Genomic DNA, 24599 nt, shown 5'->3' with positions numbered 1-24599 from the left:
AAACCAGATATATACTCTGTTCTCAGCTCACAGCATTTTGTATTTGATATTATTGTGATGGCTGGGGAAGGAGTCCATGAAGGGTGTCTGAGTAGAAAGGCACCCTGGAGACATCGTTGTGTACACCAGGTGAAGCTGTCCTTGCAGGAGGCAGGGAGAGGCATCCTTCCATCTGCTCCTCCTTACCTCCACCTCTGCTGGCCCCTGTCCTCCTCAGTCTGTAGCAGTCCCCACAACATGCCATTTGCTAATACGGTACATGATTTCCATCTCAAATAAGATGCATCTGCACTGATGATCCAAAGGCTCTGCCACTGCCAGGTATAAGGTGAAAGCAGGGATTTACAGAGATACCTGGAAAGGTCACTGAGCACAGCCTGGAGGTTGGAACACCTCACAGAACAAAATGGACTTGCAAGATGTAACTGTGCCTCTCAAAGTCTGAGAGAAAGGTAAAGTATGAGATGCAAGACGTTTCTGACATCATGGCAGCAGGTGAAGACAAACACAGAACAGAATATGATCTAATCAGACCACCACGCAGGGGATGGAGCCTGCACAGCCACACACAGACAGGCTCAAACATGTTACAAGTGTGTTACAACAATCTAAAGGGTCAAAACAACAATTAGAATTTGCAATATGCAAATGGCACGTTAAAAAAATTTAAATAAAAAAAATGAAAATACAGAATTGTTTTAATAATAGCACTTTATTAAGGCTTCCTAATTATGAATTCAATCCCTTGCTGAGTTTTAATCACTGTGCAACTCACTACACCCACAGAGGCTGTCCAGCAAGAGGAGCAGCTGTTGCTGCAACACTTGGGCTGTAAAGTCAAATACAGACAACTGGAGCCATGAAATCGGAATCCTCTGTAGCTGCCATAGGTTATAATAATACAGAAATAATTTAGTCTGCTCTTAATTGAGCAGACACAGAAGTGGAACACTCCAAAGCAAAGATAAATAATCCCAACAATAGAGTTGACTTTCCTTGGGGTAAGTATAGCTTGTTTTTCCTCATTTATAAATAATAATCCATTCATTCCTTTAAATTTACAATGTGAGGTTTTAGTTTAATTCACACTAGAGAAAAGGATTTACTGAGATAGCAAATAAACCAATTTGGTCTGGAAAGCACAATTAACATACACAACAAAATGTTACTCGGGTCCCAAAACTCTTCTAATATTAATGCTTCCCTTTGATAATCTGTAGCTGAAGTAGAAATTCAAACCTACCGACATTCAGTAAGTATTCTTTCAACATCCCACCCCAACAAGGGTTTCCACACAGGACATGTTCACAGGTTAACCCACTGCACATTTGGCACAAACTGACTGCCCTTGTTTTTGTCCTAACACAGCATCCCATTTCAGACACTGAGGTATGTATAACATACCATATCTTATTGCTTAAGCAGCGTGCAGTTCTATAGAATGACACATTTCAGTCACATCCCCAAAGAAAAATGTCCTTGCAGCTGCTCTGTGTTACACAAGCAATTTAATCTGCTTGGGACTTGGCACTGTTTTCCCAGCATAAGGGACATGTCCACATGCCAAGACCTTTTTTTTTTTTTTCCCCTTTTTTTTTTTTGAGTGTTCTGATTAGAAAAGCACTTATGCAAATCATAAACAGGTTTATTTTTAGCCTGCTTTCCATAGGAAGCAAGACATGCAATTACACTCTGGGTAACTTCTAGGCCCACTAACCTATTTCAGCCTGGAGTTTGGCAGAGTAGGAGCCATACAGCAGAGATGTATGTCTGTTCTGAAACAGAACAAACCTCTTGGGTGACCAACCAACATAGGCAACAGAGGACGTTCACAGCAAGGGCATCTTTCAGCTGTGTCTCCAAGTGGCAGTGCAAGGTCCACGGTAGCTGCACCCATAAACCAAGGTCACACAAGAGCAAACTGGGAGTTCCAACACCAGACCCACCCCAAACGTCCCTGCTGCACAGTCCTCTCAACTACAACAGTTCTTGTAGCTGTGCAGTTTATTCCCACACACTGGCCCATGGGAGAAGGTCACTGACAGATTTTTGGGTGCACAGCTCTGCTGGGCTCCTCACCCACCACATTCTGCAGGCCTCCCCGAGCTCCCGCCAGGGCTGGGACCCCAGTGAGCACAGCACACACCAGTAAAGCAGCAATTCCTGCTCCGAGGAACAGTCATTATGCAGTTTTTGTGAAGAAACGGGCTTTCAAGGAGCCTGGGAAACCCAAACAGTCCCTGAGGTGGGCTGCGGCATTCCCGAGGGACAGGCTGTGTCTGGCCAGGCAGCTGCAGCTCAGCAGCAGCCCAAGCTGCAGAGGGCACAGCTGCACCTCCCCGCCCTCCCATGGGCTCCAGAACCGAAACACCATCATCCAAGTGCCAGCTCAGCACTACTCTCATCAAATTAACAGACGTGCCATAACACAGCAGCACTGGTTAGAGGCATCTCAGTGTTTAATCAGAAAACAACCCCCTAGTGCACTCTGTGCAGAACGGACCATCAGCACCATCCCTGCAAGGCCAGATGTGCCTGGCCAAGACCAGCACCTGGATCACCCCCGTGCACACAGTCATTCCCATCAGGAGATGCCCTGGGGATTGGGACAGGCCAGTGTGCCTGGGTGACACAGGGATGGCCCAGGACAGGCCCAGGGGAGCACACCCCACACCCCGGCAGCTGCGGGTCCCTCACTGTCCTCGCTGTGCGCAGGCACAGCTGGAAGCACACAGCCTCACCTTCCTCTGATTTTTCCACACATTTCTCAGCAAAAACAAGCTTGTTGCAGGAAAGGATCAACACTGACATTTTAAAATGTTGGTATAAACAACACTGCAACTTTTAGCTTCCCTATGTTGCACCATTTTCATAAAAATAAAATATGAAAGAGACGTGCTCTCAAAACACGGCCTACGAAACAGCATTTAGTATCAATTGTGGTTAATTACACTTGTAAGAAATCTTACAAGATTTAACATTCTCCCCAGAACGGCCTGGAGAACGTACTGAAGATCCACGGTGCAGTTTTACAGTAATTGTCCCCAACTCACAGCGCTACTACAGAGCAAGCTAAAGTCATAAAAATAATTCAAGACCTACCAACATTGTTCAAAATGCTTTAGAAATCTTCCAATTCAGAAAATAAGGTATTTCTACCTTTCGCCTGTATGAAGATGTCGCCAAGCACCTTTTACATAATTTATTTGGCACTACATCTACACTTGAAAAGTACCAATAAAAAGGAGTCAGGAGACCCGTCCCAGCTGCCCACAGAACAGGGCTCAGCTCCCAGCAAAGGGCACCAGGACACAAGCACACTTCGACTCCACAGACTGAGCACACCTGTCTGTCACACCCACAAACCTCTCCATTTCACTCCATGAACTACAATTCTGTTATGATTTAATTTTGCCAGGAAGCTTTTGTTTATGATCTGAATGGCATGTTGTTGTTGAAGTAATCACAAAAGGAAAGAACATTTCCCTGTGTGTTAAGTTAATCATTGTGCAATATTAAAAATGAAAGGAATTTATCTTTCCCCTTGCACAGCATATCCTGTTATTTCATCACTATTCATTTATAAGATTTATTTTCAGTTATTTTCAGGCACCCAGGATTTTCAATTAAAAATGAAACAGTGCTTCCTTCCCCTGAGGAGAGCCAGTATGAAGAGCTCTATGCCAGCAAAGCACAAGTTCTCAGCCTGTGGGATTCAGTTGCTTCCCAGCAAAAGACAAGAACTGGAATTGCCCGGGCAGTCCTAGCTCAACCCATCACAAGTCTTCACCATAGGAACCCAGCCCAAAGCATGACGAGGCTCAGGTCCCTCATCCAAAGGGGTTCCCAAGGCAGAGACAGACTCCTCAACCTCCCTGCACAACAATTACACCGTGCCCCAGGCAGGCTGGCCTTAACAAGGTATCATGGAGATAAGAGTTATCAACCTAACCTGAAACACAATTATGAAACCACCCATGTGCAGCAGTGATTCAGCCAAGGTAGTATTTTAGCAGACGAGCCTGCTCTGAAGCATAAGCTTCATTAGGCTTTAACTGATTACATCTCCTGTCCTGACTGTTCATAATTTATTTTTATGGTTATGCAGGCAGAGAATTTGCAACATAAAGCAGAAACCACTATGTTAGTACAAACCAATGCAGCAGCTTTACATTTTCAGGACAATGTAGACACTGAAGGCTTCCAATTTACTAAAAAAATAAAAATCTACTTCATTATTGTTCCAACTCTAAAACGTTCCATAAATAAAAGTGTTTGGACCCTGGAGGACTCAGAAAAAAATGCAGGTGAAAAGTAATTTAGTAAATCCAACAGTTGAACAATTCCTATCCTACAGATTAAGCACATACAAAATCACAAAGTTAGACACAACTCCATTCTAAGAACAAAGGTCAACTGTTAGATTCCTACAAAAATGGCCTATTTATCCCAAAAGTACAATTATTGTAAACTAGTTAGATATTGTTTTCTCTCTAGGGCAAAACCAGTACCAGCAATAAGTTAGAAGATTCAGTTGCACTCAGCACATTTGAGTCCACAACTCAACTCTTGCTTTTTTCCCATTAGAAGTATCTACTGGACTGAGAATTATTTTAATATTTAATAGTTTAATAGCAAGACATAACAAAAGAGGCAAACAGAGGCAAACAGGCAGGTTGTCCAAGAGCCACACTGAGGCTCGGCCGCCTCCCACCTGCTCCCGAGGGGTGATGCTGGTGTGGGGGATCTGCATCCCAATGGAAGGGCTTTTCCTACCCACCAGCTACACGTCCCCGCAGACACAGCACAAACACAAAAGGAAATGCACCCTTGTGAACAGGTAAGGAAACAAAGCAGACTTTGCCATTTGCAGGGATGTATGACCGAGATCCATGAAGGGTGGGAAACGAAGCCCATGGTCTCACCCCACCAGTCCCCACAGAGCTGCCAAACAGGAATGATGTTATCACAGGCACAGCTCCCTCCTACAGCTGTGTCCTTTGCTTCAACAGTTCCTGGGAACTCAGTGACTACGAGCCCATCGGGACATGCACTCAGCTTTTTAGACAACAGCTACTTTGAAGAACCTTAGGTAACTAGTACAATTACCTTTTGTTGTTTTCCATAAGCTGTACACCATGTACATGCTTCTGACATCTGACAAGAAACAGCATTTCACAGGGAATGACTGGGTTTTTCACAATAATTAGTTTACTTCCTTGGGCAGAAACATACCATCTGCATAAATGTCAGTGTTCTGGATTAGCGTTCATCAAGGAATTTACTGCCAGGATTACAGAAAAAAATACTTTTTACTTGAAATGTAATATCAATTCAGTTATTTGGCAACCTAGTGTATTCTTGAAGTTTAAAAAACAATCCAGAAGCACAGTATCCATAAGCAATAGTAAAAATTAACAGGACAGATAAATACCGAAGTTTTAAAGTTTTTCTTATTTACATATGCTCTAACATAATGAAGTTACTTGGAAAAGTTTAAAGCCTACTTAAGTTCTTAATGATAATGTAAATTATCTCAGACCACATACCATGTGGATGTATGTGCAGGATACATCCCAAGTAGCACTATAGAGGAAAGCCATTATACTTGGTACTTTCAGTCCTAATGCTGAATGAAAACCCCACTGTCCCAGAGTGTTCTACAACAGCTGGTGGCCAAAACCTCCAAGTGCATCACACCCTTAAGCTAAAACCTGCACTCGGCCACCCACATGTGGATCCATTTCAGCACTGAACTGGGAGATCCCATCCTCAGGCTGCAGGAAAACATGCCTAAAACCATCTGTAAAGCCAGAGCAGCCACTGTGGAATATAAAGGTTATTTGTGTATTTTGTAAATACATATTTGATTTAATAAATCCCCTGTATCCACATGCTAAAAAGCAGTGCTCACAACTTACATGCGTTCTCCAGATGGCCTCTTCAAACTGCTAGTACCTGTGAGGAGCAACCAGTCAGAAAACCACGGCTGTGCTACTCTGCTGGACAGCAGAGACAGGAAGGGCACTGAAGGGGGTAAAAAGGGAAGAGTGACAGCATTCACAGACTACCATATTCATTTACTTCTCTAGTGAGGAAAAAAAAAAGGCATTGCAGAAGAAAATTATTCCAGAGGGCAGACTGTTGTAACTGCAGCCACAGCTCTAAATTACATAGCCAGAAGGTCATAAGGATCTTTATCATCCTCCTTTACTCAGATACAACAATGGCAGCTCCATCCCAGTAATGGAGCTAACCTCAAATTTGAACAGTTAACTTTAAAAGGCTGTCTGTTTTTTTGGTCAGTTCCTGTGCTTTGCTGCTGTTGGCTAAACATCTTCAGGCAACAGCAGGTAAAAACTCCACAGCACTAATGATTATTTTCCTTCATTGACAGTTTAAGTTCAAATATCCCTGCTGTGGTCCTCATGTTTCAAATTATGATGTACCCCATGCTCAGAAAACAGAAATGTTACATTTCACCAATAAAGGGTTAAGGACTTAGAAGTCAGTTTAACTGACCTTGGTTTGACTTAGCCACAACACAGCTCTTCATCAACACAGATGGTTGAACTGATGTGGCCAATGTTTTAAGCTCAGAAATTGCTTGCTTTTTTTTAATTTCTTTTTTTTAATTATTATTATTATTTCCCCATGCTGTGTTTACTGTTTTACATATGCCTCTGACTGCCAAAGAACTGTTAACTAATCACCATGAGATTCATTTTGTTAGTGCACAGCTGGGTACTTGGTCATGCAACATCTGCTTCTCAGCATTTCTGTCTATCAGTAGTTTGTAAGAAAACATTCTCAACAGAGTATGTCAGTCAGCATGTGGAAAAAGAAGCTGGTAAATGAGTTTATTAACTAACAGTTATTAATACATAAACCTTCAGATTACTAATGAACCCGTGTCTTTTACAGAATGGAAAATCCATCTCAAGCAAACACAGAACAGGCAGGAGACACTCGCATTGCATGGTATTTATTAAAGATCCCTGCCCCTCAGGAGAACAACGGGAATAACCCATTCTGCAAAAGCTGGTCTCCTAGCCAGTTTCACCTTTGCGAGCAGTCTGGTCCACAGCCCAGCTCCAGCCTTTCCAGTGGAAGCAGCATTTTGTGGAGAATTCCAGCACTGCTTCGCAAGCACAAAGCAGCTCCCGATGACCGACAGAGCCAGCACATCTCACGGCCAAGAGACACTTTGCTCCCTTGGCCCCAGAGCCTGACACACTGTGCCCTCAGCAACTTCACAAGGATTTATTTGCTGCCTCTCCTGTGTGCTTTTATCTGCTAAGTATTATCAAGACAAGCTTAAAAAAAATCCCACAAAACACCAAACCATAATTTTCCAAAGAGTTTTGACAAGCTAATCGTCTTTTAAGAAATGCTTCTGCTATGAAGTTTTCAGAACATCTGCATTTGAGAAACTGGCAGATTAAAAAAGGGCCAATAATCTATTCATTAAAACAATAAATCTGATTTTTATAACTTTCTGAATATTAAACAAAACTCAGCTCTTTCATTGCCACCTGTGAACTTCTAAACACAGATCACAGGTTAATTCTACAACAGATTAAGTTCTAGCTGGCATGCATTAGCATTTGCTCACCTGTGGAAAGGTCATTCTGCATGGGGAACAACAGCTGTATTTCCAATTATTTTTACCTACAGAACAAACTTCTTCCACTACTTCAAAACATGCTATAAACTAGAACTAGTTGAAGCAGAGAGGAAAAGGACAGCAACTTCACAGGAAGATAACTGCTGTTTTCAGTTTTACTTTGTGCTTTTCATCATAAAAACAAGTTTATATAAGTAATATATAACCATACTTAAAAACCTAAACAATCTGATTTTAGAAGTTCCATGGGCCATGGCTGCAGTCAGATACAATGGCACGTATTATTTCACTTGCTGTGAGCTTCCAAGCCACCTACGCTCCTTTCTCTATGTACAAAATAGATGCATTGGCAGTGAATGAGAATGCAAGTCTAAAGAATACAGCAGAAAATAGCTGCTCTCCAGTAGATGTCTACAGCTGTGTGGGTGATAATCTATTAGGTCCAGTGACTAGGTCTCACCAGTTGCTTTCAGTTTAATTTTTGCCCCTGAAAGTTCAGCACAAGGTAGATGTAAGCAAAAAAATAGTGTCTGTATGGACCGTGAAGCAGAAAGGGTCATCCAGGCACAGGGATCCGAGTTTCCCGTTCGGAGTGCTTAGCTCTCGGATGGCGGTGCGCTTGGCTCGGGAAGCTTGCCAGTCATCGTCTTTGTGCAGCTGTCTCCAAAGGCTGGACTCATTTATATCTGCTTAAAGAGCTCACTAAATTCAAGACTGACACAGAAATGGAATTCTCATAAGAAAGCACTTCAAATAAAAAGACAGCTTTGAAGGCAAAGCCAAATCTAATTTCTGTTCTCCATTCACAATCAATCAGAAGGCAGCTATGGATGAACACCCCAACAGGAAAACCCAAACTGACAGCATCATAGTTTCTTCCTGTATTTATTGCATCATTCCCTTCTCTGTCATCCTTGCCTGACCATATAGGTTCTGCAGTAATCTCTTTGAAATGCTTTACTATTGCCAGAACACAGCATTTCACGGAGCAGATATGTTACCCACACTAGATACTGATTAAAATGCCTTCTCCTTGCTTCCAAGACACAGACGTAAACCTGAAGGCAAGAGTTTTAAAAGGTTAACTTTTTCACTTTAATTCAGGTATGCAATATATAATTATCATATACACAGCTAGTCTCAAGTGCTTTGTTCAAACAGAACTTCCATATAAACTGATTTTTTAATATATACATACATATATCAACATAGCAATACAATAAACATACAGCTAGATGACTAACAATTGCCCTTCACCTATCATCATAAGATTCATCAAGCAATTCTGACAGCAGGTATCTGTCCTAACAATCATCACCTCAACAAAATGTGAGTGGATCTAATTTCTAATTTCACTCCTCACATTCTGTCTGAAGCAGGCAGCAGTAACATCGTTAGTACTTGGTTGTTACTGAACAAAACCATTTAAATCCCAAAATTTACCATGCAGTCCCCATTGGCAGCTATACAGAAACAGCAAAGAAACCAGACATTTTGCTGTTCAAACAAATAATGTGATGAAACGGAAATTAGCTTATCTTTATCTGCCAGTTTAAATTCTTATTATAGGACTCTAAGTGTTTCCTGAAGGCGGTGTCAGAGCAGCCCAGTGAAGCCGATGCTGCGCCTGAGGAGCCCGCCAGTATCTGCTGGGAAAGCTCAGCTCCCTGGCTGTGTGCAGCAAAGGGGTTACTGTGCCAGGGGCAGCACCGCTGGAAAGGGGCATCTGCATCATCTGCTACTGTAAAAAAACAACACATGTCCAAAATTTTGAAGAGGAACATTTCCAATGTCCCCTACCTCTACATGTGTTCAGCAGTGTCCACAGTCTGCAGGCATCACTAGGATTCCCTGCACTTGAATCCGGTACACAATGTTACTTCCAACAGCAGATTTTATTCTTATCTCCACAAATTTGTTAGATATAAGAAAAGCCTCACACCTTGCATTTAAAACCCATACTCCCAGGTAACAAAGAATACTAAATCTTTCTAGATCACTGCAAGCAGCCTGAAGAAAAAGCCTAGTCTGCATGTCCTGATTTCCAACTGCTTAGATAAGATAGAAAGTCCTTTCAAAGAACTCTTTCTTTAAATAAAAACAAAACACCAAACCCACAACACAAGAGGTACTGTTTTTCTTTGCCATTTCCTTAATACCCAACATCTCTGCAACCACACAAAACAGGAAGAGCGATGGACCTCTTCACATAGTTCAATCAGGAAAAAAAACAACACAGATGTATTTGCCAAGAGGCAATAAATAAGGATTTCAGAACAGTAAAATTTATACCCCCAGAAGGTGATTCAACAAAGCAGAAATTGATTTAAGTTCTTTCTCTCTTTGCTGCATTTCAGCCAGTATAAGAAAAACCAGACCACAGAAAGAACTTCCTCAGGTAAAAACCCTTTTACTGTTCCTACAGCATGACACTTCATATTACGTAGCAGAGTTTGATGGCTGAATGGAAGAATATCCTATTTTTAGTAGACTTTTAACTGAGAGAAAAAGCAGAGAACAGCTGGTAGTTTCTGAATACTTCAAAACTTCCCTGTGGAAATATAACCTCCACTTATGTACAAATACAGGCTGACAAAAAGGCTAACAAGGACCTCAGGATCCCATCCTCAAGGCCACCACTGCCCCAGAAGGACCACCACAGTGCCATTTTAAGCAGAGTTCAGCACTGCTGTGTACCCAGCAGCCCACCCACCAAAGCCATTTCCATGCTCCCCTGAGCACAGTAGCTGCCCCAGCACAGCCCCAGGGAATGATGCTTCCCTCCTGCTCCAGCACAGGCATACCTGCCTGGCCCGTGCTTTGCTATGGCATCTGTGCTAAAATCTCTACTGCGTGGCCAAAGAGTATTACATTTATGCAAATCACAGCACAGTAATAGTGTTCCTCAGTCACTAGAGAGTCCCAAATCTCAGTATTTGGGACAAGGAAGCATTTGAATAGCCTAGAGATGGGTGACACTCCTTACATGTCTGGATGAGCCATGCTCCGGTGGGCACAACGCAGGGCCTGGAGCAGGAGATGCCCCGTCACCACAGCCCCATTGCCTTCTGTAAGGTATTTACCAAGGTAGAAAGATTTAAACGGAAGATTCATACGAATAAGGCTATTCAGCTAGCCAAGCTAAGTGACAGTGAAATATTTTCCATGCAGTCCCTGATGGCTGAGCAAATCCATTCTCCCCTGATGCTACTCAGTTCCACAGGGACGAGGCAGCAGTAGACGGACAGATTTATGCTCTCAACCCAAACCTCATTTTGAATCCGTGCACTTTACAAAGGGGTTAGAAAAGATGTCCCTGGCTAAGGAAGATCCACATATCCTGAAATATTTTGCAGAACTGACCAGAACAAAAAGATACAACACACAATACGGTGTAAACAACATTCAGTCCACTGCAATTATTTGCAATTTTGAGGAACATTAAGAACCCTGCCCTAATGAATTCATTTAAGTACTAGCAGTATCTCCTAATGGGCATTAATTAAACTTTTCCAGCATCTCTACCTTCACCATAGAAAAGTAATTACTCACTGCTGTCCTACAGAGAGGGAAATAAAATCCACAGGATTAGGTTTTTTTTTTTATATTGAGTAAGTAGGGCAGACAGGAAAGCTGGCAATTTAGAGGCAAGTTGCTGTAGTTGGTAATTCCACAACATGAGCAATACTAAAGGCCTTGCACTGAGTAGAACTGCTTTCCTGCTGCCTGCAAGAAAGCAACAAAATAGTGTTTAATAATAGTGTATAGGTCTGTCAACAAGGTACCTATTTGTCTTTTTAAAAATTCCTAAGAGGATGCAGCATAAGCCAGTTAGCTGTCACCTCATCTATTCCATGCAGTTCAGCCACCAGCTGCATACACCCATCAGCATTTCATACCTTATCTATCAGTGAATACATTTAAAAATATATTTATTCATAAATATGGAATATTAATGCTTCTGTAACTAACCATTTTAAAAGTATGTGCTCGAGTGGCATCTGAAGATGTCAGAGATCTAGAATAATGGACAACTATTTTTATTTGTACAAAACTTTTATACAGTAAGGACCAAACCTCAGTGCGAAATAAAACCAGTCTTCAAACTTAGCTGTTAGCATTTTTTGTCCTTTACCAAGCACAATGCATTAAAGCTCACACTACAAACACAATCTTCCAGGGAAACACTGTCAACTTGAAGCAAAGCCAAGGCTACAGGTATGTAAAAATATTGCTCAGCAATGGAACACGGTATTTATTGGAGCTTCCACTGGATGGTACCCATAGCACTAAGCACTGATCACAAACAAGTTCTCCCTGCACCAAAGCTTTTACAATCTAATCTCACTGCAAAGAAGATTAGTGAAATTACTGAGCTGAGTGAAATTACTGTTGCTGAGTATCAGCAACAGAGGTAAAATGGTAAAACACTTCCCTGGCACTTTTGGTCAGCTGATTTCTGAGGAATTCTTTAGACCAACAAAGGACAAAACAAGCCATTAAACATCAGTTCCTAGGATTAACACAGGGCTCTGCCTCTCTCTTACACAACAGGATTCTGAAATTCCCCCCAAGTACATGCATCAGGAGGAAATAATTTCTACAAATCTAAAACTTCAGGGCTTAGATATTTCCTGATAGCTCTGTGGTTTTAGAGGAAATAGACTGGATGTTAATCCTCTTGCATTTAGTAAGTAGTACTAGCAAACTCTACTCTGCCTGTTCCAAGAAGGTCACAGCAAACTTGGCACATAACCAAAGCAAAGTTGCATGTAAAGGCAATGAAACCTTAAAGAGAGGGGAAAGGCTCAAGCACTTTGGGGTTTGAGTGTTCTTGTTGCCATCTCTTTGAGCAAAAACTGTGTCAAAATTATTTTAAAAGCCACCCATGTCCTTAGCTTTTGAAAAACAAATATCTAATCAGCATGTTGACTGAGTTAAAATTATTTGTCGATGGTTTTATGTTTTGTTCTTTAATAACATCAGGGAAAGAAGGAATAACTTACACGCGCGTATCTCCGAACTCAGCTGCAGGATAAAGCTGGTAGGCCACCAGCTGTGCAAACATAAGAACTGTGCCAAAAAGAATAAAACAGCCTTCTTTTCTACTTCAGCTATACTTCTGCTGTGATCTTCCAAAGAGTCTTTCAGGGAAAAGTAAAACTTATATCAAGACAGGCACTTCAATTTGGTTTTGAGTGATTTTTCTACCCAGACTCAGTCTGAGGCTGGACCAGGTCCCCTGCCATGTGCTGCTTGTTTCACAACAATCCAACGTGGACCTCCAAGACATCACGCACGTTACTTTCTCCTAAAGACTGGCTGCAGCTACAGCAACCATTGAAGCGACACAATACTTTTAAAAGAGACTTTCTTTACCAAATCAGACAGCGAACCACCTGGTCAGCTAAGATAATGTATACCTTGTTTTGTTATCTTTAAGTTCACTTTGCTGAAAACATCACACAAAACAAAAGCACAAAGTTGCATATTATTTGCTTTGTCTATTTCTTCATCATTCCTACCAGTCTTAACCACCCCAGGAATTTTACGGTAACTTAGAAAAATAATGTCTTTATGCTTGAAACCAAAACAGATAATTATTCTTAGGATATCAAGAATTAAAACTGGTTTATTTCCTATTATTTACCCAGCCACCTAATTTCATTAGTTTAAAAAAAAAAAAAAAAAAAAAAAAAGACTTACAGATACAGCTCCAAAAATCTTAGGCCATATTTTAAATTTATTTCTGGGAACCTTTTTGGTCAGCCACCAGAAGCCGCCCCACACTGTGGGTCCCAGCTTGTGGCCACCATATATGCCCTGAGTGACTCCTACAGTGTGCATGAAACATCTAAGAAGGATTAAAAATGCGTTTAACTTCAACATGCAAGGTTGGAAACACTGGAAAATTCAGACAAGTTAAAAGTTACTGTTCTACAGCAAAAAGCACTTTCTACCCTAACGTTATTTCTACTAACAACTTAACTTGATAAACTACATCACTGTATCAAACAGTAATTAAGCAGCTACTTCAGATGGAATTTTTTCTCTCATCTGGTCTTTCATCAACATGAAAGGAGAAATGTTGTAGCCCACTGGCACCCAGCAGGGCTGGGGGCATAGACACTGCTCCATGCCCCACCACCACAGCTGTGGGAGAGCACATGGAGAGAACAGCTCCTTCCCTCAGCACTGGGGAAGGGGAATCCAAGAAGATAGCCTGATCCATGGTGAGGGGACACCAGAAGCACCCAGCATGCAAAGCTGGAGCTGGTGACAGGGCTCCCCCTTCCCACTAGCACAGCCCAGTTGCCCACAGCACAGGCAGGAGCCCACCAACCCTCCCAGAGGGCAAACAGATGTGTCTTGGCAAAACCATCCCCAAATCACAGGATACATCCCTGCCTGATTGCTAGAACAGTCCCAATGGAAGAGAGACAATTTGAATCCCAAACATAATAGTGAACATTGGATGGTCTCAAAATATAACTGCAAAACAATCCTAGTCCAAGGGAAATTACTATCTCCCTAAATGTTTTATTGAAAAAAACCTCTGGCAAAGGCAGCTGGGGCATTTCAGCAGAAACTCAGCACTAAATACATTCCTTTATATTCTCTGCATCCAAAGCTTGATATACAGGCTAAACCACAAAGTATCTATGGTTGTTTTTCAGACAAATTTCTGGCAGATGACTGCACAGAGTCCTGATTTGCATTTGAAAAATTAAAAATGGCCTTCAGTGATCCTCTTAGCTCAGAGTAACTGGCCTGACCAATACCTCAAACTGCATTTGATTGCCAGGAGGTAAACACCACAGGAACATACCAACCATTCATTTTTATTTCTAAGACATGAGATCTTTATTCATATTAGCACTACAAAGAAGTGTCTAATGGCCAGGTTAAAAATGTGTGTGGGTTTTTAGTGGGGTGGGTGAGGAAGGGAGCTTGTTTTTTCTTTTAAATGTCTGTGATGTTTAGTCTGTGATGCCTGTTGAGCTGAAAACTTGAGTGTTTTTATGTAAGCCCATAATAATAATAATGATCTGCAGACAACTATGGAATGCCGTAAATCTGCAAGCCAAGTTTTCTCTTGGGAGATGTACTGAGACCAAATCAGAAAAACCCCCAACACCTGAGCCTTCCCACAGTTATTAATTAGCATGTAAGAATCACTGGAACAGTAACTGTTAAAAGGCAAAGTTCAGCTGCTGAACCTTGTTGAACCCAACTGCAGGGACTGCCCCTGGCACCTCACACACCTGAAGACATTTCCTGCTACCAGGGATTATTGACTGAGAGCTACAGCCTTGTACCTGTGCTGTGAGAGGAGCAACAAGCTCGTGATCCTGCTCTTTTTTCCCGTTGCTGCACATTCCTGTTCCTTGTACTTCTTCTACATCGTAATTCCACATTTGTCTCACTGCACTAGAGTTTCCCAGTCAGATGATCTTTTTTTGCATCCCTGCTTCTCTGAGATAAGGTGAGCAGTCATACTCACAGTATTCCCTAATATTATCTACAGAAGTTGTCAACCTCAGTTTGTGACTTGTAGCTCCCACATTCCCTGCTGGATCCCACCTGCCCTGCATGTGTCAGCTCAGGCAACCTTGCCACAAGAGGGACAAGGTGATGCTACAGCCCCTTCTGAACACGCAGTAGTGCCAGAAATGGTCCTGGACAGTCCCAGCCTCACCAAATCAGCTCGGTTTTGTGCAAGTGCAAAGTAACTATTGTTGCAGTCAGATTTTAGGTTAGGTTCTCATGTTAGGGCAACACTAGTCTGGATTTGTAAGAAAGCATGTCCTCTATTTCCAAATGCAGTGGATCTAAGAGGCAGCCTTGGTAACAGGTAATTCACACAATCACACTGACCTTGTTGATTGCCTTTACTACCTTTTTGAAACAATACATCATCATGCAGATGGAAATAATGCACTTCTAGACACCAAAAGCCAGAATATTTGTTTATACAGCTTCCACAATCCATATTCATAAGACATCAGCTGTTAATCTGACTGTATTTACCACCAAAAGTCAGTAATGAAATGGCTCTGAAGAACACAGTAAGAATCAATATTCAAGTGTAACATGATCTGATAGAGCCAGAATTCAATCTCTTACATTTTTATACAGGTAACTGAAGAGATTTGGCAATCCAGAGCTAAAAGAAATTAACTTTTTACTTGTATTACAGGAAAATAATTTACAATGGATCAAGCTATACAAACTTGACTACTATTCAGCAAGTGAAGAGTGACATGGGATGGACAGTGCACACACTAGTGATTTTCAATTTGAAGAAGTTACATTTAACTGAGAGCAACCAACAACTCATGAAAAAATTACAGGCTTGAGAAACATACACATTGAAAAGCAGCTTTAAGCAAACATTTTTCAAGTTAGCTATGAAAACAAGCTTTTAGAGCTCTGTCAGAAAAAGCCCAGAGTTATGTCTAACAACCTTGGTGTGCTCTGGAAGTGAAATTACATTTCCACATAAGATCATTACTTTAACATGTCGCATTTGCATATGAAAAAAAAAAAAGCATAGTGACATAAGCTTGAACAAAAGATGGCTCTGACTGTATTTCATACTGAAAGCTACACCTAAACCAACCACAGAACATGGGTATGTGCAACCACCTGCACCTGCATCTCTACCAGCAGCACTGAGGAACGGCTGGTGCAGAGGTCCGAACTTCCAATGTGGAAACATCCAGTGTGGAAACACCCAGGCCAAATCCAGCCTCCCTTGACTCGCTGCAGCCAGTGACAAACCCCTTCCCTCCAGCACTGCCTTTACAGAGCTTGCTCTTGCTCTTAGAAATTATTTGCTTGGAAGTCAGCCCATCATATTCAGCTACTGCTGGGATGTCCTCTTCCTACTGTGACCCACTGAGGGCCTAAAAAAGATTAATTTAACACAGATTCAAATACCAATTAGCAACTGAGAAGATTAATTACTTGGAATTCTGGTTTTGATGATGGTTAACAGATCGATACAACTCTACAGTCTTCCTACTGCATTTTCTCCTCACCTTCTGTTCAGCAGAACTAAATAAGGAATTTACTCTCAAATACAAAGAGCTCATATTTTTCTTAATCCAAATCTAGTACTCTCAGGAATACTACTGCTTTGAAGAAGAAAATTGTTCCCATTCAGGCAACAAGATGTGATTTAACTAACAGCCCATGAATGCAACAAGATATTTCTTAAAAGGAAGAATCATGAATTAAAAACTAGAACCAGAAGAATGAATTCAAAGACCTCAAAACAGAGCAACAACCTATTACTGAAGTAATTTTTTCAGCTGTCAATTTGAATGCACAATCATTGTTATGTTTTAAGATTTTTTTTAAGAATCATCAGCTGAAAAATATCTTGAAGCAGATGTTTCCATAATAAAGGAGCATGGTGCATAGCAAATTATACCAGGACAGCTTGTTTCCTTCAGGAAATTTTTCTAAAAAGACAAAAGCAAAATGAAAATTCTTTTTAAAAATTAAGGAAATTATATCTTTTCAGAACAATAAATCCCAGCCATTTTGAACAACTGCCTAGCATTTAATTAAGGCAGCCAAGAATTCAAGAGCAAAACCTAGACAAAAATTATTAAGAGAAAAACTGCCATTGAAGCCACTGCTTCTAATAAATGTTCACTTTTATTCCATCCTTGGTTTTGTTCACATGGAAGAGTGAGCCTCCTGCCATTGCAGAGTAGTGGCAAAAATGACAGTTTCAAGGATTTTAACAAGATCCATACTGGCATGTAAACCTAAGCTTTCGGGTTTTTTAACAGAAAAGCAACATAAACCTATAGGCAAGAATTGAAATCAAAACTGTCTACCTGAATGAGAAAATTTCCTTCCAGGAATAACTGGAATACAAGTGCCTGATCATTTAGTCCTCGTCAAAAATCTCTTTCCCCTAAAGCCGGGGAGAGGGACAGAGAGGAGGTGGGTTTGGAGAACACCCAGTGCACCCCCAGCTCTGCCACCAGCTCCAGGCGAGCGCTGGCCTCCTCTGCGCTATACCACCGGGTCTCTCCTGAGAGACACCACAGTATAGGGAAGAGAATGGCTCTCCTGAAGGGAACAAGAAAGTACAAATTAAAACCATGGTGTTAAGCAGCACAGTAGCAAAAGCCACATGAGACCTCGTTATCATTTGCAACTAACACATCTAGAAAGAATATAATAATTAGAGTGCGTTTACAGTGAAATCATTAACACAGCACTCACGGCAGTGAAATTTCAACAAGGAATATGTGAAAGGGAAAGGCAACACATTCTATGCCAAGAATAATATGTTTATATGAAGATTAATATGAAAAACAAGATTATAAACTGCAAGCACACACTAATACTCATCCCTCAGCAAGTGCTTGATAGTTCTCTGCATTCACACATCTGAGACACAAGGTAATAGCTTTCTGTGCAAGGTGGCTCTCAGACTGCTGCAGGACACAGCACTGCTGCTGCCAATGCTTTGAAGAAATGACAGCCTCCAGCAGGAAGTGTTTCTTGTTCTGTTTTTTTTTTGTTTGTTTGTAGTTTTGGTTTGGTTTTGTTTTGTTTCAAAACTGCACATCTGTCTTCTGCCCAGTCTCACGACACTGGGATACTCTACACATTCATTATAGCAACACCCTATATGCTTTGGGCTTTCCCTGGGGTGGTAAAATGAAATCAACCTTTCCTTCTTTTGTATAAAAATGGATCACTTTCCCATGCACTCTCAAGCAGGGAGGACAGGTTTCCACACCGGTGTCCAGCAGCCCCCACCAAATCATCCCCAGGACTGCAGGCCCTGAGCTGGCTGCCTCAGCTCCTCCGACCGGCAGAGTCACACATTAGTTTAATCACCGAGCTGGCCTGCAGCCAGCTTCCAGAGACATAGAATTAGGGTAATGCCTTTGCTCCGAGAGGCAAAATTATCCTGGTGTGTACTCTGATCTCTGTTTTAACATGACACATTTAGAATTCATCTGATTTTGTGAAAACAGCCTCGTAGTGCAGCGTGCCTTCCTCTCTGCCTTAATTGCCAAATATGCAAATATTTACCCCCACACAGAGGCTTTGTATCTACTTCAATCGCAAGAGAAAATGTAAATTAATCTTATATATTCAGCTTTGAGTGTCATGTCTCGAGTGCTGGATCCTGTTCTGAGTCACTGTATTTGTCACCTCTGCTTTCAGACCCCCCTGCACAGGCCGACTTCTCAGCACTTCCATTAACTCCTGTTGGTAACGGAGGCGTTAGGATCGATCATTGTGCCATTTTACAGCCACATGAGAAAATACATCCAGCAATAAGTTGCCTTCTTGTAAGCCTGCACTAGTTTTTGATCAAGAGAACATTTAGGTAAGATAAGGCCTTGCTAGCTTTGAGATCCTCAAGTCCCAAGAGCACTCCATGATTCAGTGAAAGGTATTGACTTATAAAAATGTTTGGTAATGAGAACTTCAGAGAACTCCATCCACCTGTCAGTCAGCTCCTTCTCTGTGCTAACCCACTGTAACTCAAACAAAGCAACAGATTGAGGTGGTTAGAGGTGTCACACTGAACAGCTGCAGACTGGCTGAGCACACACAAAACAGCAACATGCCTCAGCTGTGGACTGGACTGTGTTTCAGGAGCATTGAGACTAATAAAAAAAATTTAGTCTGAAAGGCACTTTTAATAATTTTAAATCTTGCAACATTTTTTAATTAAAGATCAGTTTTGACACAATGGAGCAAACATACATTCCCTCAATAACCAAGGGACAAAATTATGGGCTCTGGAAGCGTTTCTCAAATGGAAGAACAACAAGACTCTGCCATTGCTTCCCAGATGCTAGTAATAGTGGCCATGAAACCATAGTAATTGCCACAGAGTAGCTGTACTCATCAAAAATCCTTAGTTTGGAAGGAAAACACATTCCTTCCTACTGCACAAATGAGGAACTTGCAGATAATCTGTGATTTTTGTTACTTTAAGACTGCAACATAGTTTTGATGTATTTTGGCTACCATGCCACTACAAAGAGTGAAGGCACTCCAAGTTATATTGATGAGTATTTTTGCAAGCAGGCTTGCCTGCACATACAATCATCTTCCTGGCTAAATTTGAACACCACCTGGAACTAGTAGGTATCATTAGAGGATGAACTTAGTACTCAAAGACAATGAATGCTTTCGATTTTCCTTAACAGAAATAAAAGCAGAGCCAGGTAGTTCCAGGCTGATGTTCTAATTCGAGTTACACCGGACAGGAAGGTCCCCGAGCCACCCGGCAGCCACGGCTGGAGTGACCATGCACAGGCAAGGAGCTGGAGACCAGCACTCACCAGGGTTGGCTCAAGCACAAGTGCACTCATGATGAGCAGGCCTACATGAGCATGTGCACATACATGCAAATATGACATTGCACAGAAAGCCCTATTTCTTTGTACTGCTGTTTTGCTCATCTGATCAAGATTATGATGAAGTACATGAAAACAGAGGTATGGTTATAATCTTAAACAGCAACTAGAATGAGTGGATTTCTAACTGTTAATTAGACAACTCAGATCCCAGCACCAGGCCAGGCATGCTGGCAGAGAGCTCCAGACTGGCCTTCTGCAGACCTTGCTGTGTCAGTTCTGGTACCAGGACTGAAGCCTTCCCAGCCAACCCGCACTCCAGCTGTGGCACAACAGCCTTGCTCTCCTCAGCGGGTGAGGACAGAGCAAGAGAGGGAAGAACAAATTTCTTCATCAAAAAAATGGCCCAGCATTTGTGATGTGCCGTTAACAGATGGAGTTCAAATTAACATTCATATCTTTCAAGTGTCTTATCAAACAAGACTAAACAGCATCTTGAAATTTCCATTTTAAATTTTCTATGAGGTTGCTGTAAGTATCACAGACAAATTTTACTGCTGTCAACTAAAGCTATTGCTGTCTTTAATGAAGGACTACATCACTACTTGAAATAAAGCAGTCCAGTCCCTCAACATGCTATTCAAGGCTATTGGGAAACCTGCACAGGCTTCACCTAGAAGATGGAGCCAGCTCTTAAACACCAAAGTTGCCCTAAAATTCAGAGGCAAGGCAACAAATTCCTTGCTGTTGTGGTGAAGATCCCTGAAGCTGGATCCCCTCAGACTTCTGTCCCAACAGTACTCAAATCTGAAGAGCCCGAGGGCACAGGGAGGCGCTGGCAGAGGCACTCCTTGTCTTTCATCATGACAGTTCATTTGAGAGAGAGCAGTTTTGACTGGAGAAAAACCATGAAACATGGGACCTTAAAACCAGTAATGCAATTATGGGTCTCTGAGAACTCAAGACACATCATGAGTGCACCACAGACCCCAGGGATGTTCCCCTTAACTACCACCCCCCTCACCTTCCCAGTGGCCTTCCAAAGGTCAGCAAGTCTGGACTGCTCTGGATCACAAGGAGTAGAAGGGAAGCCAAAATCAAAGTCACAGGTCTTTGTAGAGAATGCCTTGTCAACAGCTTTCCTAATTGCATATACCCTCACTGGAATGCTGCCACCAAGTGCTACTGTGGCACTCGTGCAAGAAAAACAACCAAGAACAACACTATGCTCATATCGTGTTTAAGGACACTGGGTTTAACACAGAAAATTACTGCAAAAATAATCTGATGTGGTAAATAAAGCTTGCAATACGTCCCAGTATGGGAAAAATTGCTGGATCTGAAGCTTCAATTTTATTTGTTCCAGAAGTTATATAAAAATCAGCATAAAAACGCTGGTTCTCTTTTCACAACTCAACCCAGTGCTCAGCTTACAAGCTCTGGATGACTATGCTAAACAGCACAGGTCTTTGCAAGACTCCAGCAGTAGTCTCCTTCTGTTGAGAAACCCATTACTGTATTTTAACCAGTTACTAACCCATGGGAAAGCTCTGCTCTTTCAGCAGCTGCACTGCCTCACAACACTCACAGGGCCAGACCCTTGTTTCAGCCAACTGACTGGAATCAGAAGTCAGTCCTCCTCCTCCTCTCCTGGACCCTCTTCCCAGTGGCACTGAACTTGCCACCTCCTGCCCTTCCACAGCACCAATGATTTAAGGAACAGGCAGCACACTGCTGTTTAATACTGCAGTTTTGCAACTCCTAATGAACATCATCTGGCTCTGGCAATTTTATACTAGTCATAGTATCAATTTTTCGTAAAATCTTCTCTGACAGTTTTAACTTGACAGTTTGATAGCACTCTGTTATGGAAAGTGCCAGTACAGGAATACTCCTCTCTCCCTCCATAGTAAACATAAGAAATTCCTTTGATCTTCTAACTCCAGTTTCATCTTTAATGGGCTTTTGCTTTTTAAGAGATTTATTAATGTCTTCTATCTTAAACAATTTGCTCCTTTTTATTTATCCTCTTATCCTACATTTAACTTGCAGCAGTTAATTATTTTCCATTTTCTTCATTCAGATAGGATTTCCAATGTTGTAAATACAGGTATGTTTCAAAGCCTACCAGGCTTCTGTAGGTGCTTTCAAGGTGTGGATTTGTTGTTTGTTGTTGGGTTTTTTCGCTTGTCTGGCAGGTGATATGCATCAGGACCAGCTGCTCAGCCTCTATAGAGAAGATGGCTTTTCATTAGTGGTCAAATGAGGAAAATCTAATTTCAAATATGTATTACCTAAAGTCAAATAGCAACCCAGCAGTTATGAAAGATCTACAAGGCAGATGTTAAATAAAGATGCTGTGTAAGAAATGCTATAGCCTTCAGTCATGGAAATACTGGTATCAGCTGGGATTCAGAGAAAAACGGTTTTACCAAAGACAGCTGCTTTGCAAGGTACCACACTCACACCTGGACTGTGTGACCAGCAAAGCGGCAAATCTGAAGCTCGTCAGGCTGTGAATCATTAGCTCATGTGAGAGCAGCTCCACTATTCAGCACTAACCTGATGTTTGATAGGCATGTTGATAAAGAAGATATTACCACAATTACATGATACAATTAATTGAAGTGTACTCAAAGTTAACCAAATCTAAGGAAAAAGCCTGTTCTCCGCGTTTGTCTTTGGCAAACCAGAAACCCGCAGGACGGAGCGGGCCATTCGGGCGAGCCGCGCTCCCCGCTCCGGAACGCTGCGCACCTGCCCCTCGCCGGGCCCCGGGCGGTTTGCACAAACACCCCGAAACGCCACGGAATAACTGTGTGTTCACGCCGCGGACCCCGAACCCACCGACAGCCGGTGGCGGCTGCCAGCGATCCGCTGCCACACGCAGACGGGGCGGGCAGGGACCCTCCGGGGCCCCCCGGCCCCCGCAGCGGCCGCCCCGGCTCAGCCCGCACCGACCCGCGAAGCCGAGAAGCCCCATCCCCCCGAGCGAGCGGGCACCGGGCCCGCCAGGACGGGCCCGCCCAGCGGCACCCCCGGACTCCGGGCACGGCGCCGGCGGCGGCACGAACCCGGCGGCCCGCGGAGGCCGGCGCTGCCCGCCGGGCCGGGGAGCGACCACCGCCCGCCAGCGCCGCCCGGGCCGGGGCGGGACGCCGGGGCCGCCCGCCGCTCCCCCAGCTCCGCCGCCTCGCCCGGCGGAGGCGACCGGCGGAGCCCGGGAAACTTTCCCGGCCCGACGCCCGCCCCCCTCGCGGGGCCGCCGTGGCGGCGGGGCCTACCCGCGGCCGGCGGGGCGGGCGCGGCCTGCGGCTCACCTGGGCGCACGGTCTTGAGGCGCACGGGCTCCCTGAAGTGCCGGACGACGGCCAGCGTGTCGCGGTGCGTGAGGCCGCTGACGGGGGTGCCGTTCACCTCCAGCAGCACGTCGCCCGGCGCCGGCGCCTTGCCCGAGAGCAGCACGGGGCCCGGCGCGCCCTCGCCGCCCGGCGACAGCCGGCCCGCCAGGTACGGGAACTCGCCGCGCTCGGCGCCGCCGCGCAGGAGGTCGGGGTCGGGGCCCGCCGAGCCGCCCCAGGACACCACGCACTCCTGCACCTTGCTCAGCCAGTGCCGCTTCTTCCGCAGCGTCTTGGACATGCCGCCCCGCGGGGCGCCGCGCCCGCCCCGGCCGCCGCTCCCGCCGCGCCCGCCGCGCGACTGCCGGCCCCGCCCCGCCCGCCGCGCGCGCCCCGCCCCGCCCGCCGCGCGCGCCCCGCCCCGCCCGCCGCGCGCGCCCCCGCGCTCCTGGGCGGGGCTTGTGCCGTGACGCGCAGCGCGGCCGCGGCCCCGGGAGCGCGCGGCGGGCGGGAACAGCCCCTCGGAGCCCCCTCCGGCCCCATCCCCCGTCGGGCCCCGTGAGGAGGGTCCGGGCCCAGCCAGGGCGGCCCCTTCAGCCGCCGTCTGACCTCGCGCCGTGCCCCTCAGACCGGCCCTCTCGGCCCAGAGCTCCCCTCAGGCAGGAGCCCCCTCATGTAGATCTCCTCTCAATCAGCGTCTCCTCCCAATTAGCATCAGGCGGCGCCGCTGGCACTGGAGCCACAGCAGAGGTCAAAGCGATGGCATGAGCTGGGGATGCCCAAGGCGACGTTTTGTCGCCCGGAAAGCACCGACCCCGGGCTCTCCTCGTCTCTGCCGTTCAGAGGCACGGGGAGGCAGGGCTGGCTCCTGCCAGGTGCGGCTGGCACGCCAGGTACTCGGTGTGAACCCCGCGGCGTTCGGGAGCACAGCACAGCTGCTCAGCTACACTAAAAAGTACCAACCACAGGAAAGTTCACTCAAAATCAATGTCACCACTGCGAAAGCTGAAAATTCATCTTTTGAAAGCCTTATGGTTCAAATCACAAATAAGTCCTCTTAAATTGTTTTTCTCTTACTCACAGGTTGAATTCCCTGCAAATCTGTTTTGACAACTACAGTATTTTGGGAGTGTCTCGAAGGCTCCGGCCGTGCCCGTGGCCGAAGCCGTCGCGGGTCAGCGAGGCTGCACCAGAGCCCGCGTCCCGCGGAGGTGAAGTTGCCTTTGCTTGCAAATGCAGACAGACCTGAGACTCTGCATAACTCAAACACTTCTTCCC

The 24599-nt window shown here is 44.2% G+C and overlaps 1 protein-coding gene across 2 annotated transcripts in view; it reads right to left on the bottom strand.

Moving 5' to 3' along the window:
* Window positions 1-23651, bottom strand: part of MAGI3 (membrane associated guanylate kinase, WW and PDZ domain containing 3) — a 59932-nt gene extending 36281 nt beyond the window's left edge. For both annotated transcript variants that reach the window (XM_051638786.1, XM_051638787.1), the window contains exon 1: window positions 23301-23651. In XM_051638786.1, the coding sequence (XP_051494746.1) occupies window positions 23301-23622 (322 nt within the window). In that variant the 5' untranslated portion in view covers window positions 23623-23651. The remainder of the gene's footprint in view (window positions 1-23300) is intronic.
* Window positions 23652-24599: the final 948 nt, after the last annotated feature.

This window comes from Apus apus, chromosome 23, assembly GCF_020740795.1.
Source record: "Apus apus isolate bApuApu2 chromosome 23, bApuApu2.pri.cur, whole genome shotgun sequence".
Classification (NCBI taxonomy): Eukaryota; Metazoa; Chordata; class Aves; order Apodiformes; family Apodidae; genus Apus; species Apus apus.
This window is presented reverse-complemented; position numbering and strand designations above follow the sequence as displayed.